This window comes from Cnephaeus nilssonii, assembly GCF_951640355.1.
Source record: "Cnephaeus nilssonii genome assembly, chromosome: X".
Taxonomy (NCBI): Eukaryota; Metazoa; Chordata; class Mammalia; order Chiroptera; family Vespertilionidae; genus Cnephaeus; species Cnephaeus nilssonii.
This window is the reverse complement of record NC_137071.1, coordinates 123,458,270-123,472,814: the sequence shown is the minus strand read 5'-3', so window position 1 is coordinate 123,472,814 and position 14,545 is coordinate 123,458,270. Positions and strand designations below refer to the sequence as shown.

At 45.1% G+C, this 14,545-nt stretch overlaps 1 protein-coding gene across 2 annotated transcripts; it reads left to right on the top strand.

Moving 5' to 3' along the window:
• The first annotated feature begins 517 nt into the window (after positions 1–517).
• Positions 518–6,045, top strand: USP51 (ubiquitin specific peptidase 51). 2 transcript variants are annotated; one of them, XM_079765806.1, is made up of 3 exons: positions 518–635; positions 713–921; positions 1,741–6,045. In XM_079765806.1, the coding sequence occupies exon 3, from the start codon at positions 1,791–1,793 to the stop codon at positions 3,915–3,917; it is 2,127 nt and encodes a 708-aa protein (XP_079621932.1). In that variant the 5' UTR covers positions 518–635; positions 713–921; positions 1,741–1,790; the 3' UTR covers positions 3,918–6,045. The 2 variants fall into 2 exon arrangements, with proteins under 2 accessions (XP_079621932.1, XP_079621931.1); XM_079765805.1 differs by lacking the exons at positions 518–635; positions 713–921 and adding an exon at positions 1,006–1,226.
• The last annotated feature ends 8,500 nt before the right edge of the window (positions 6,046–14,545 follow it).

Here is a 14,545-nt window from a genome sequence, read left to right as displayed (position 1 = left end):
GAAATGAAAAATCTCTTGGGCTACAAACTCCTGGAGGACACAAATTGCTTTACTCTGCATTTCTCACAGCCCAACCTAGCACGGTAGTACCGTGGAGATCCTTGTACATATGTTGACTGCACGCTCATCCACATGAACTGCTTGGGAGGGATAATCCAGTGAACTGAGCAATAACTTTGAGAGAGCTTCAAAAGAGAGCTGTTCTCTTTTCTTACACTTCTAAGTATCACCTATTATGCTATAGGCTGATTTTAAGTTGGGGATTGAGAGAGGTATAAAAGCTAAAGCTGGCCACAAAGTTCCTTTAGCTTGTATATACTGACTTAGTGTTCATAACCGGTTAGGATGATTGTCATTTTTGTGTAACAAATGATGCAACTAAGGCTCAGAGAGGTTAGGAGCTTTATCTGAGCTCACACAGCTAGCAAGTGCCTGGGGGCTCTCTTAGAGCCCTTCTTACTCTCCCTCTCCCCACACTCCAGAATAACATTCTTCTCTCCACTTAACTCCCAGATATCGGACTCTGATGGGTCCCTGAGGGATTCCTGCCAGGGAGCTGCCACCCCTGAGCTGCCATCCCTGAAACCCCCTTCCCCAACGAATTTTCCGTTTGGAGCGCGTGGGCCTGGAGCCAGGTGAGGCTAGAACCTCCATTTCAGAAGCTTTCTCTAGAATCCGTCACTGCGGTTACTCCCAGTAGAATCTGTTTCAGGAAGAGGTTTGTCTGCGCGGGACAGCGTTGCCATTCATCACTGCAGGAGGGCAGAATCGGGGGCTGGGGGCCGCCCGACGAGAGGGGAGGGGCCAGGGGGCGGCCCCCTTGTGACCAGCCCTGAGGAGAGGTCAGGAGAGGAGGCTGGCTGAGGAGCGCCTGGACAGCAGCAGCTGCTGACGTTCTGAATCACGCGCCTGGGGCCCAAGGTAACCCAGACCTTTAAACAAACAGCGGGGCTGGGGGCGCTGCGGGGCGGGGGGCGGGAAGGGGCAGGGACTTTTGCGGGCTGAGTAGTGAGGATGGGGGTGGCCACGAACGCGTGGAGGGCGTGAGAAGGATTCCAGATTCTCGGAGGAGTCCCTGGGAATGAGGGTGCTGAAGCCAGAAGCGAGGTGTGAGAGGGAACCACGAGCGCGAAGGAGCGTTGAGAGGGCGCAAGAGCGTGGCTGACCCTAAGACGGCGCCTGGAGGTGGGGGAGAAGGTGGAACCCAGACAGCCCCGGGAGCATAGGTAAGGTGGGGAGCAGGGGGCCATTTTCTTCCCGAGCCCATTTTCCATAGGTGGCCCCCTTTCAGCCATTTTCAAGGTAAAATGTAGACACAAGTGTGTTTTAGGGTCTAAGGAATGAACGCCAGAGGAAGCTGTACCCAAGTGAGGCTGCTCCAGGCGCAGTCCAGGCAGGCAGAGGGTGGCGCCTTTTTTTAAAGATTCCATCTCTTTCCACCCTAAAGCTCAGGCTGTACCCCCACCACCACCTTTCCCACTCTGCTTCTGCCCCCCCCCCCACCCTTACCCCCACCCCAACCATCCCTCCGCAGCCCGGGCACCGTCCGATCGCCTTTGAAGCAGGTAACCGCCTCGGTGGCTCTGCACACTAGCTTGGGAACCTCTGAATAGAAGGGGTGGAGTCTGCAGCGGCCGCGGCTCCGCTCGGGGCCGGCGGGAGGGTTCCGGGGGCACCCGTGGCCCGCCGCGGCCCCGGAGCTGGCCCGATCGTTCACAGCGATCGTCTCTTTCCTTCTAGAGCCGCAGCCCCATTCCGGACGCCTCTCTCCCCAGCCCGGCGCTGAGCTGATGGCCCAAGTTCGAGAAGCTTCCTTGCCCCCCGCCTCTTTGGTCCGCTGGAGCTCGGGAGGTAGGGGAGGAGCGTCCCCCGTGGAGGCGGCCGTGAAGGCAGGGGAGATGGAGGAGGAGGAGGCGGCGGCAGCGAGGGCGATGAAGGCGTGCGCAGGCCGGGAAGCTGCGGAGGTGAAGCTGCAGCCATTACCGGAGCGCAAGCCCGCGCCTGAGAACTTGCCTTGGAGGAGCAGCAGCCGCGGCGACGAGAAGGTGCTCCCTTCCGCCCCCCCGCGCTGGCTCAGCAGCTCCTCGCCCCTCGGCCCGCGCCGCAAGCCCCGCCCTCGGCCCCAGCCCTGGGCGCGCGCCCGGGGCCCGCCAGCGCTCTCGATCCCACCCCCGCCCCCGGTCCATCCTGCCCCGCTGCCTCCCCGACCCCGGCCCTGGCGCAGACCTCGCCGCAGATCCCGCCCGGCGGCATCCAGGCCCCAGCTGCGGCAAAGCGGTCCTGGTGACTCAGGCAGCTCTGGGGATCGAAGTGGCTTTGGGGACTGGCTGCTGGAGGTGGAGTTTGATCAGGGTCCCACAGGCTGCTCTCACGTGGAGAGCTTTAAAGTAGCAAAGAACTGGCAGAAGAACCTCCGGTTGATCTACCAGCGTTTCGTGTGGAGTGGGACCCCGGAGACTAGGAAGCGTAAGGCCAAGTCGTGCATCTGTCATGTATGTAGCACCCATAGGAACAGACTCCACTCTTGTCTCTCCTGTGTCTTCTTTGGGTGCTTTACTGAAAAACACATTCATAAACATGCAGAAACAAAAGAGCACAATTTAGCTGTAGACCTCTATCATGGGGTTATATACTGCTTTAGGTGTAAGGATTATGTATATGACAAAGACATAGAGCAGATTGCCAAAGAGACAAAAGAGAAACTTGTGAAGTTACTAACTTCCACCTCAACAGATGTTTCTCAGCAGCAGGGTCTGGAATCAGGTGTTGAAGAGAAGCGATCCAGCTGTGAGTCAAAGGAACAGGAGCCAAAATTGGTGAAACCCAAGAAAAAGAGGAGAAAAAAGTCAGTCTATACTGTAGGCCTGAGAGGGCTAATCAATCTTGGGAACACGTGCTTTATGAATTGCATTGTCCAGGCACTTACCCATATTCCTCTACTGAAAGATTTCTTTCTCTCTGACAAGCACAAATGTATTATGACGAGCCCCAGCTTATGTCTTGTTTGTGAAATGTCTTCGCTTTTTCACGCAATGTACTCTGGGAGCCGGACTCCTCACATTCCCTATAAGTTACTGCACCTGATATGGATTCATGCAGAACACTTAGCAGGGTACAGGCAGCAGGATGCCCATGAGTTCCTTATCGCGATCTTAGATGTGCTGCACAGACACAGCAAAGATGATAGTGTTGGGCAGGAGGCCAATAACTTCAACTGCTGTAACTGCATTATAGACCAAATTTTTACAGGTGGCTTGCAGTCAGATGTCACCTGTCAAACTTGCCATAGCGTCTCTACCACAATAGACCCATGCTGGGACATCAGTTTGGACGTGCCTAGCTCTTGTGCCACATTCAATTCCCAGAGTCCAGACAGGGCTGACGGCGCAGTGGGTAGGAATGACCACATACCAGGCATCCCCTCACTCACAGACTGCCTACAGTGGTTTACAAGGCCAGAGCACTTAGGCAGCGGTGCCAAAATCAAATGTAGCAGTTGCCAAAGCTACCAGGAATCTACCAAACAGCTCACAATGAAGAAATTACCCATTGTGGCCTGTTTCCATCTAAAGCGGTTTGAACATCTAGGCAAACAGAGACGAAAGATTAATACTTTTATCTCCTTTCCCTTGGAGCTGGACATGACTCCATTTTTGGCCTCCACGAAAGAGAGCAGGATGAAAGATGGCCAACCACCAACAGATTGCGCGCCCAACGAGAATAAGTATTCCTTGTTTGCAGTGATTAATCACCATGGAACTTTGGAAAGTGGACACTACACCAGCTTCATCCGGCAACAGAAGGACCAGTGGTTCAGCTGTGATGATGCCGTCATCACCAAGGCTACCATTGAGGACTTACTCTACAGTGAAGGGTATTTACTGTTCTATCACAAACAGGGTCTAGAGAAAGACTAGTCTTATCAGGCCACTTACCAGAACAAAGTAAAAGAAATAAATAGGCAAGGATCCTACCTGGACTGGACTATGACAATAGCTATACAACAATGAGCACCTCTTGAAATATCACAAAAACCTCCTGGAATGGACAATGACAACAGCACCTATATGACAATTAGCACCTTGATGTAAAGAACGTATTCCCACGGCCAGTGGGAAAAATGAATACTAACTAGTGACCAGCCTTAAATGGGAGGAGGAAGGAGTCGTCGAAAATGGTCACATAAAGCATAGTTAAATGAAAAGAATGTTTTAGGTATACAGAGTGGGAATAGAAATGTTCTAGAACTACTATATGTCATTTGTTTCTGTAAAATATACTGTGGGAAATCAGGGAGTATTCTTCAGCAAAAAGCTTCACAATTGGTATTCCAGCTGTGGCTGACCAAATAGTTTGGGGGGGAAAGAATAATATTTTAAAAGAGATTCTAAAAAGCTTTAAAAGAAAAACATTTAAAAAACATTTTTTTTAATTTTAAAAGAAAAATGTTTTTAAATGTTGGAAGTTCTTAAGTTGGATATTTTTAAATGTTTTAAAAATTAAAGTTTTTTATTTAAAACTTCAAAACTATTAAAATAAGGCTTAAAAACATTTTCAAAGTTCTTAGTATAAAACAGGTAAAATGAATAAAATAAGGGAAAAGATTAAAAATGGAAGTTTACCAAAAAAGTTAGTGAAAGAATCAGCTTTAAAATTAAAAAGTTAAAAAAGAACAAAACTTAATTTTTTAAAGAAATAAAATGTTAAAATAAATCATGTAAAATTGGAGTATAAAATATGTGTGTTGAAAATCAAAGGCTAGACTTTGAAAATGTATTAAGAAATAAATTTTCAAAAAGTATAGATTTAAGTTTAGAGAAAAGTATAAAAGCAATGTTCAGAATTAGTCAGGACAAAGATAGAAAATTTTCTTAAAATTTTTAAATTGAAAAAATCTAAAAAGGAATATTAGAGAATAGAAGATTTAAAAATATACAAAGAACTTTAGACAAGTTGAATTTGAAGGAGTTAAATAAAAACTAAATATTTAATAAAGGGCAAAATTTTAAAACCTTTAAAAATAGCATTTAAAGAAAAATTGAAAAATGAAAAAAATTAAATATATTTAAATAGAAAAATCCTAAAATTAAAAGCTTAAAAGTTTGGTTGTTTTTTTTTAACAAAAATTTAAGCATATTAAAATACATACGGGTATGAAAGAAGTGGAAGAGACAGAAATAATTTGACAAAAGGGTTTGTAAATATATATTTTTTGAGTTTTATGTTACACAAATAGAATTTTGTAAAAAAAAAAATATATAGAGACTTTAATAATCATCATTTTACAATTCAGTTGTGAGATCACTGCAAGCCTCAACCCTAGCCTACCCTCTCTTTTCAGGTACCACATGCCATCTGATTTCCTGAAGGAACTAGAGCTATTTCTTAGGCAGGATCAACAGCATCTGAGAAAGATGAATATAGTAGGGACTCTCTCCCATTTAGAACTGCATTCATACAAATTATTCCCTTCTGAAGGGGGCTTTTCACAATTTAGTGGCTTATGGATATTAGATCACAACTGTGAAACTCTAACCTTGATGTTTGAGCCTGATGGCCATTGAGAGGTGGCAGGGACCCATACCTTAGGACCTCCCACCTTCCTCTCTCCTCCTTCCCTCTCCATGGAGAAACAAGACCTTTAAATTTCCACAGTAGAGCTATGGGTTTGTGCTTAACAGTTCTACTCATTCCTTACTCACTTTTTCCTTCTTCCATCATTCATGCCTAGTTTCCTGAACCCCTCACTTACTTGATCTTACCTACTACATCTCTGTGTCCCAGCCTGTAAGGGCTCCTTCCTTCACTGTTCACCTGGTGGCTTCTACTCCTTTGAGACTCATCAATGATGTTTCTGGAGCCTTCCCTGAATGCTATAGGCAGGTATAAGTTGGAAAATTGTTTCTCCCTCACCTGTGTTTCCCTTTCCCACAGTGCCTCCAAAGTACTTTGTCTGTACCTCAGTGATAGTACTTATTCTACTGTGATTCTACCGCAGCTTTGTGATTGTCTGCCCCTCTGCATCAAGCATTCTGAGAACAGGGGCCAAGCCTTATTCATTTCTGTGTTAATAAATGGTTGTTGACTATGAAAATGAGTTCAGTTATTTTTTTTTTCTATTCGCCCTCTCAGCAATGTTCTCACCCATTCACCCATCAAGCCCTCATTTTTTAAAAATATTTTTATTGATTTTTTTACAGAGAGGGAGAGGGATAGAGAGCTAGAAACGTCGATGAGAGAGAAACATCGACCAGCTGCCTCCTGCACATCATTCTGCAACCAAGGTACATGCCCTTGACCGGAATCGAACCCAGGACCTTCCAGTCCGCAGGCCGACGCTCTATCCACTGAGCCAAACCAGTTTCGGCCCATCAAGCCCTCATTAAGTGCTCAATGCTATGAAACCGTGTGATCGGTGTTGTATTTTACTCAAAGACAGTGTATCAAATGCTACTCAGCTTACAGGGGATGACTTAAGAAAGGAGGTGCTCAGAGGGGAAATAGCCAGGTTGTATGGAGGGAATCTCGGGTACAATTCAAGGAAAAGAGTACAGATCTAAGAATTGGTGGCTATGAGATATTGGGAGGCAAGGGGGAGCAGTAACTGAAACACAGAGCTGGGCTCTGGGTGTGTGTGTGTGTGTGTGTGTGTGTGTGTGTGTGTGTGTGTGTGAACAGTGTCTCTTACAACAGTGTATCACACCTCTCCATGGTGAACCACATTAGTTTACCTTCCCAGGAGACAGTGTACGTCACCATTTCGTAGTGTTTTATAGTACATGGCACATCATGACTATGCAACAGAGGAGTGGTGCGTGGTGGCTGTGTTTAGTGGAGAGCTATAGTTTGCTTAGCACTCTAGCCCTATCCCCATTCTTTGTAATTTCAGCTGGGCCATCAATCACTTTGCCTTGTTCCTCACACACCTCCCCAGAGTTGGGCATATCACTCATGCTAGGGCAGATTAGAGTTCTCAATCCCCCCACTGCACCACCTACACACCTCCAACAAGAGTGATTCTTCTGAGGATGGCCATAGGACCCAACAGGACTCTGTGCAATCAGAGTTCATTGCTAAATTGCGTATATATAGACACTGGGAGAAAGAAGGGCCTTGCTCTTTACCTTTGCTCCACAACTCATGCTGGAATCTCTAGGCTAAGATGGCATGAATCTGGGACTCTGATAGGTCGACACCATATTATTAGGAGAAAAATAGAATCTGATGGGGAGAAAGTCTGGAGAGCATCATTTGAACCTTGTGAATCTAGCTGTGCTTGAAGCCCCAAGGTTCCCAGTTATCTGAGCCAATATAGCCCTTTGTTTCACTTAAGATAGTTTGAGTTGGGATCCTGTCACTTGCAGCCAAGGGTTTTGAACCTACTAGCTAAGCTATATGGTTAGTTGGGGGCATCCTGTTCCTAAGGCCACAAAGGTAGAGAAAGTAATGAAGATTGACCTCTTATATGACTCCATCATAGAAGATTGAGAAAACAGAGCAGGTCCCTGCATGCCTTTAAGAAGCAGGTGTTAGTTCAGCCACTGACCTGAGCTAGGTTTCAAACTTTACAGCAATGATGTAGTTACTCCCAATTAAAGAGAAAAAAAGGCAATAATATTTCATGAGTACCAAGATATGCCAGGCACTATGGTAACTGATTTACCTCTATTTACCTCACTGAGTCCATACTACAATCCTGGGAGACAATCATTAGTGAACATACTTCACAGATTGAGAAAGGGGAATTCAGAATGAAAAAGTGACTTGCTTAAGTTCACTGTAGTATTTTAAGTAGTGGAGCGAGTATTCAAACCCAGGTCCTCAAAGCTCATGCACATTCCATTACAATCTAGTACAGATAATGTAGAAAAAAAATTTTTTTTGCCTTTCCTCATGTTGCTATGGAAGAGAACCTATACCAGGATGGTGCAGAAAGCAGACAGTCTTTGACAAATCTGGATGCAGATAGCATGGAATGAGTGATCTATCAAATGATAACAAAATTGCCCACGCTACAGGTGAATGTGCCTCTATACCAATAGCTGATTCAGATAGTCAGATCAGGCTAAATGACTTTCCTAAGGATACTCAAAATGGATGAGGCCAAATCCTATTTCATTACTAGGCATAGTCTCACTCAATGCCATATACTTGGCAGAGCACCAAGACCTGGCTGTAAGACCTCACCTTTTCACTCTCTGTGAAACCGTCAGCTCTCGTTATACCAGATTTCCTGTCTAGCTTCAGTACTATGGTTAGAACTTTGTGTGTCACTTTCACCACTCACCTTGGTTTCCAAGAGTGCCCACAATAACAGCCCCTCAACCACAGATCCCTCCCACCTTCCTGTTGGTGAGGAGCTTACCCATTAGGATCTGGTTCCTAGGTGGTTCAATATTGATTCCCAATGTCCACCTTCTGTTATTTCTGAACTGCTTTCAGTTCTTTTATCTTGATTCCCTTGCAAACACACAGTGGTAGCTACTCTGGGCTAGGGCTGGAACTATGTGTCTGTAAATCCCTCAGGCTTACCCCAGTATATGGTAGGTGCATAACATGCTGGCTGAATGAATGCATGAATGAATAAGTAAAAATAAATTCCATCCTACACTCAGCTTCAGTAGTTGACTTCATGTCCTTTTTTCCTGAAGTCAAAAAAACTCATAAGAATTCCTGATTTACCCTCACCAGCCATATTAATGCACTTCTGTCTCCATCCATCCTCCATACCTCCACTGTGGTTTCAGAGGGAAAAAAATCCTGCCTTCTTTCTGATGCTGCACCACTAGCCTCTTTCCTCTGACCCATTCCTGAAAGTCAAGGGGCTTTGCTCCCAAATGCTCCCATCTATTCCAGCAATAGCCATGTTTTCTCTAGACCAGTGATGGGCAACCTTTTGAGCTTGGTGTGTCAACCTTCGCCAAAAAACTGAGCATAACTCGGGTAGTGTGTCACTTTGAGGAAAAAACATTATTTTGCAAATGTTTCATCCTCAGGAGCAGCAAATGTTTCATCCTCGGCATGCGACCCCCTCAGCGGTCATGTGTCATCAGAAATGGCTACGTGTGTCAGTGCTAACACGCGTGTCATAGGTTCGCCATCACTGCTCTAGACAGTTAATATCCAACAACTAAACATCCTAGACTTTATGTGATGGTTCTTCAAAAACTTTACCCCATCATCTCTACAAGGCATAAGAAATGTCCCTCAGATATTCTTTTATATATCTACTAGAGGCCCAGTGCATTCATGCACTGGAGAGGGGGGTCCCTCAGCCAGGCCTGCCCCCTCTCATAGTCCAGGAGCCCTCAGGGGTGGGAGGCGACCCGGCAATTGGGAAGGCGATGCTCCCATCACACCTGCTGCTGCCACTGCTGGCAGCACAAGCCTCGGCTGGCCCTGGGCGGCTAGGCGGCTGCTGTCTGAGGCTTGCCTGCACCTTGGGCTGGCCCTGGGCAGCTGGGCAGCCACCATCTGAGGCTTGCCTGCGCCTTGGGCTGGCCCTGGGTGGCTGGGGGGCTGAGGGGACTGGGGGACTCTGGAGGCAGGCATGCAGAGCTGCCAGACCTGCCTTGGGGTGGGTCCGGCCGTGCTGCACGCCTGCTGCCCCAGCGGGGCTGAAGGGACTGAGCGCCGCCATCTTATGGCTATGGGCGCCACCATCTTTGAGGGTGTGACAGTCAATTAGCATATTCCCTCCTTATTGGCTGTGGGCGCCACCATCTTTGTGAGGCCATGATGGTCAATTAGCATATTTCCTCTTTATTAGATAAGATTTCTATTGGTTTCAGAGAGAGGAAGGGAGAGAGAGAGAGAGAGAGAGAGGAACATCAATGATGAGAGAGAATCATTGATTGGCTGCCTCCTGCAAACCCCACACTGGGTATCGAGCCCGCAACCCAGACATGTGCCCTGACCCAGAATCTAACCATGACTTCCTGGTTAATGAATTGATGCTCAACCATTTAGCCATACTGGCTGGGCTCCCTCAAATCTTAATACTTCCTCCTGGAGTGTATATTTTCCCCAGAAGAGAACAAAAAAAGTCTCTGTAAGATCTTGATTTGAGGTTCACATTTAAAACAATTCTTAACCTTTTCATGATGTTTCTGTTTCTGCTATTATTTCTCTCATTCCTTTCACTGCCAAGCTTTCCTATACATGTTTGTCTTATGTCATTTCCACTCACTTCCTATCCCACTTTCAATTCTCCACATGGTTTCTGCCTGTACCACTCTATTGAAACTACTCTGGATTATGTCCAAAATGACTGACTTTTTCAGTTTTTTTATTCTGCCATGTTGGCTACCACTCAGGATAGGTTCCCTTTTTTCTTATACCAGGGGGTATGCCCAGGCTAAAGGAAGGGACTGGGGCTAAGGGTGAAGCAAGTGGATTTGAAGAAGGGATTGCATCAAATTGTAAAAAAACTGGATTGCATTTTAAAAGTACCAGAGGAGTTGGTGTTACCAAGCACAGGTGTAAAGAATCCTTTCTGTGTAGAATTCAGACCTTATTGAGAGTTTAATCATATCCTAATTGATCTGTTTTCAGAATGGTCTACTTAAAAGGAGATACACTTTTATTCTATTTGCAAGCTTATCTTTTAAAGCTTCTTGCCACACCTCTGATAGAGAATTAAACTGACTGGCCTGCAATTTCTACTTCTCTGTGATGGGGGAGGTGTGGTGAGGCAGGCCCAGACAAGAGGAGATGATGACTTTGGGGCACCAGGCAGACGTGAACTGAAATCACATCCCAGATCCACCACTTACTAACAGGTGACATTGAACCAGTCACAAAACCTTGTGCACAGCCCTCCCAGGGCTGTTGGGAGGTCTAAATGCAAAAGTGTTTGCAAGGCATTTAGTACAGAGCAGGGCATATGGTTGGAACTAAAGAGGTCATCTGTTTTGCCTCACTTTTCAGTGTCTAAACATTACCTTTGTTCCCCAGATATCCTTAGGATATGATAACTGCTAGATCTCTGGAAACTCATTTTCCTACAGACCACAAGGGCATCACCCAAGTAGATATCTTTCTATAAATCCTCCTCAGCCAGGTTCCTCCTTACCCCACTGAGTTTTTCTCCTCCTGTGCTATAGGCACCTCAATGGGGTCTGTCTTAATATTGGCTCTACTTGACAAACAAGGAATATGAGGCACAGAGAATTCAAATGTATTTCCTCAAGTCACACAGTAATTAAAAGAGAGAACTGTGGCATAAAGCACTGAGCCCAGGTCCTTAACCACCAGGTTTGGCTGCAACCCAAGAACTCATTTGATTCCTCTGGTTTTACTGGAATAATATCCAGGTAATGCTCACCTCTGAGTCCACCAAATTTATGCACTTGTAGAATATGAGAATTGGGCGAATCCCCACAGAGCCTTTCTCCTTCACGTTTTTCACTGCTTTAAGGATACACTGGCCCAGGGAGAGATGAAGTGATGTGCTCAAGGTCAAACGGGGGATCAGTGGCATAGCCAGGAGCACAACACAGGTCCTGGGATTCTCTTATTCCATGCCAAATCTTCTGACTGCCAAGTTTCTCTGTAAATATTTTATCTCCATTGCCTATCGTATCTCAGAATCTGCATCCTTCTAGGCTGGGTCTGGATCCCCGAGGACAACAAAGCCCAGGGACAACAGTAAGTACATGACTCTGACTGTTGCCAACAGAATTTTTCCAGAGATAAAGGTGTAATAAGGGCACTGGAAGCACGCTGATAATTCTGGTCTCAGGGCTGCAGCAGGCAGCAGGTCTTCACCAGACCTGACAATAAGTAAAGCTCTATGATTGGATAGGGTGATGGAAAAGTGGTTGAGGAATTCTTGACAGCTGCCCTTTTTAGGACATGGGAAATCTGTTCTTTTACCAACTTTTGTTAACACTGGGTCTTGGTTCTTCCTCCATAAGGAGATGCAGCTTTGGGGGAAGATGTTTGTCTTATAGGGCTCTTGTGTGCTAGTAGTGTGGGGACACCCTCCCGCTCATCTCCACACTGCAGGTCCAGGCCTTGAAATAATTATATTTAGCCCCAAGCCTAGATTACCCCTACCATGGTGAAGAATTGCATCAGTGCCTGGCTCAAACAAGAAACGTCTTTGTAGAAAAGGCTTGTTTGGCTGGAAAAAAACTGAGGACAAAAGTCTCTCAAATGGAGTTAAGGGTCTCACCTTTATGTTTACCTGTTTCCCCATTACCAGGGCATTCTGGTCCTCCTAATGTAGGGCATATTACAACTGCCTGGGAGTACAGAGACAAGTGTTCTTGTGCAAGTTACACGTCATCTTCAATTCATTCGGCCCAAGTAAGAAAAGAGGTGGTTTGTTTTGATTGTCCCCAAAGGTTTTTGCAAGCTTTAAAACTGTATGAACTATTAGCAATTCTTACCTATAAACTCATGGCAACGTAGCAAGAGCCTTACAAAGAAAGAAAATAAAATACAGCATGTTGATCATAGTTTAAAATATAAAGTTGCCTTCTATTTTAATGTGCTGCATAAGGTTTCTGACCTTGATAATTTCAACCAGCTACTGTATAATAGATAATTGTTATGTCCTACTTTTTGTCATTGTAATCAATGCTGCAAAGAATATCCTTGCATACATTATTTCACACATCTATGTATTTATCAAATACCTGGAAATTTATTCAGAAGCTGTTCCCTGTGTGTCTACTGAGTGCCAGGCTGAGACAAACCTACTCCCTGCCACCAAGGAGCTCACACTTCAGCAGGGGAGACAGATATATCACCAGACAGGGATAGCCAGGAAAGGAGAAGGCTAGTGGGGAAGATGGGGTAAAGCAGGGGACAGACATTAATCACAGGAATTAGAGTGATGCTGAATAAATAATCTCTAATGTGAGGTCAAGGACTTGTTCTCTCTGAGTCATCTTTACTCCTTGGTGCCTGATGCCTGGCACAGGGTTTGCCATAACAGGAGGCTCAGTGACAATTGACAAAAGGAGTTGATTAGTCCTTCAGTTTCAACACTGAGATTAGATGTTGGTCACAACATCTCTCCTGATTTGCTGTGTGAATGTGGGCAAATCGTGTCCCTTTCTGGTCCTTTCTTCTTTCATAAGTTATACGGGAGGTGCCACAGGCATAAAAGAGTCACTTGGTAGTTAGACCACAGCCCGTGGATTCCAACATGGGTTTTCATCCTGACTACCCACCACTGGCTGTGTAACCTTCATCAGATTACTTAAACACACTGTCTTGAATTCCTCAACTATAAAACGAGGCCAATGGTAATAGCAGCACCTCACTTTCACAGTTGTGGAGGTATGTCAATAGATAAAAGTATCAAGTGCTTAGCACAGAACCTGCTACATAGTAAAGGATAAATATCTGTAAACTCTGTGCTCCTTTCAAAACATAAACATATTTTCAACTCATGGCCTTTGTGCTCATTACTCTACCTGAACCAGTTTTTCCCCATAGTTTGCCTTTTCTACATTCAGATTTCTGTTTAAATACCACATAGACAGCCCTATCCTAACCAGCTATCTAAGGTAGCAAAACCCTGTCAATCTATTTTCCTTTTCCAGGCATGTTTTCTTTATCCCTCTTATTTTTACTAACCAATTTATAATATACTAGAGGCCCAGTGCACGAAAATTTGTGCACTGGGGTGGGGTTCCCTCAGCCTGACCTGACCCCTCTCACAGTCCAGGAGCCCTCAGGGTATGTCCTACTGACGGCTTAGGGCCTAAGCCACAGTCTGGCCTCCCTCTGCAAGAGGCTACCGGGCGACCAGGGGAAGGCACCGCCCCCATCACCCCGCTGCTGCTGCTGTTGCTGCTGCCTCTGCTGGCCTGCCCTCGGCCCTCCCAGCCACCACAACTGCCTGACCGTAAGGACGTTCTGCTGTCCGGTCTAATTAGCATATTATGTTTTTATTATTATAGATATTTACACCATGTCTCCTTCAATAACATCAAAGTGGCCGAAGCGGGGTTTTCTTTATGCTCACTGCTAATATTTGTGGTGCCTAGAAGAAAGCCTGACACATATTAAATCATCGACTAAATGAAAAAACAGTTTAATGAGGTGGTTACTATTCACTTCCCCATTTTACAGATGAGGTGAAGATATTTACCCAATCTCACACAGCTAATAGTTAAGATTTAATCCTGGTCATCTGACACAAGATTCCACTCGCAACCAGAATTGTTTTCTTTTTGCACTTGATGTAAATGTTGAATGCAAATGGTCCTCAAAAGTTACATATATACAAAAGTTTAAATTGCTAAACACACACATTCCACGGAATGACAGTTTTGTTCTGTTACATTCATGAATCAAATAAGTAAAATTTATAGATACCAATGATGAACAAATTAAATGATCATCGATGCATGAGTTTTACACAATAATGAATTTGAAATAACAGAAAGTTTAAAAATATTTTATCTGAGCATTCAAAGAACAAATGAAAGAATACTCAGAAATGTCATCAGAATTTTAAGGAAGATCTATAGTATAATAACAAATTATGTTCAGCAATGAAATATTAATGGAACTTCAAAAAATA

What these genes read in the sequence shown, in the direction of transcription:
- USP51 (XM_079765806.1), top strand. Translation starts at nt 1,791, where the DNA reads ATGGCCCAAGTTCGAGAAGCTTCCTTGCCCCCCGCCTCTTTGGTCCGC.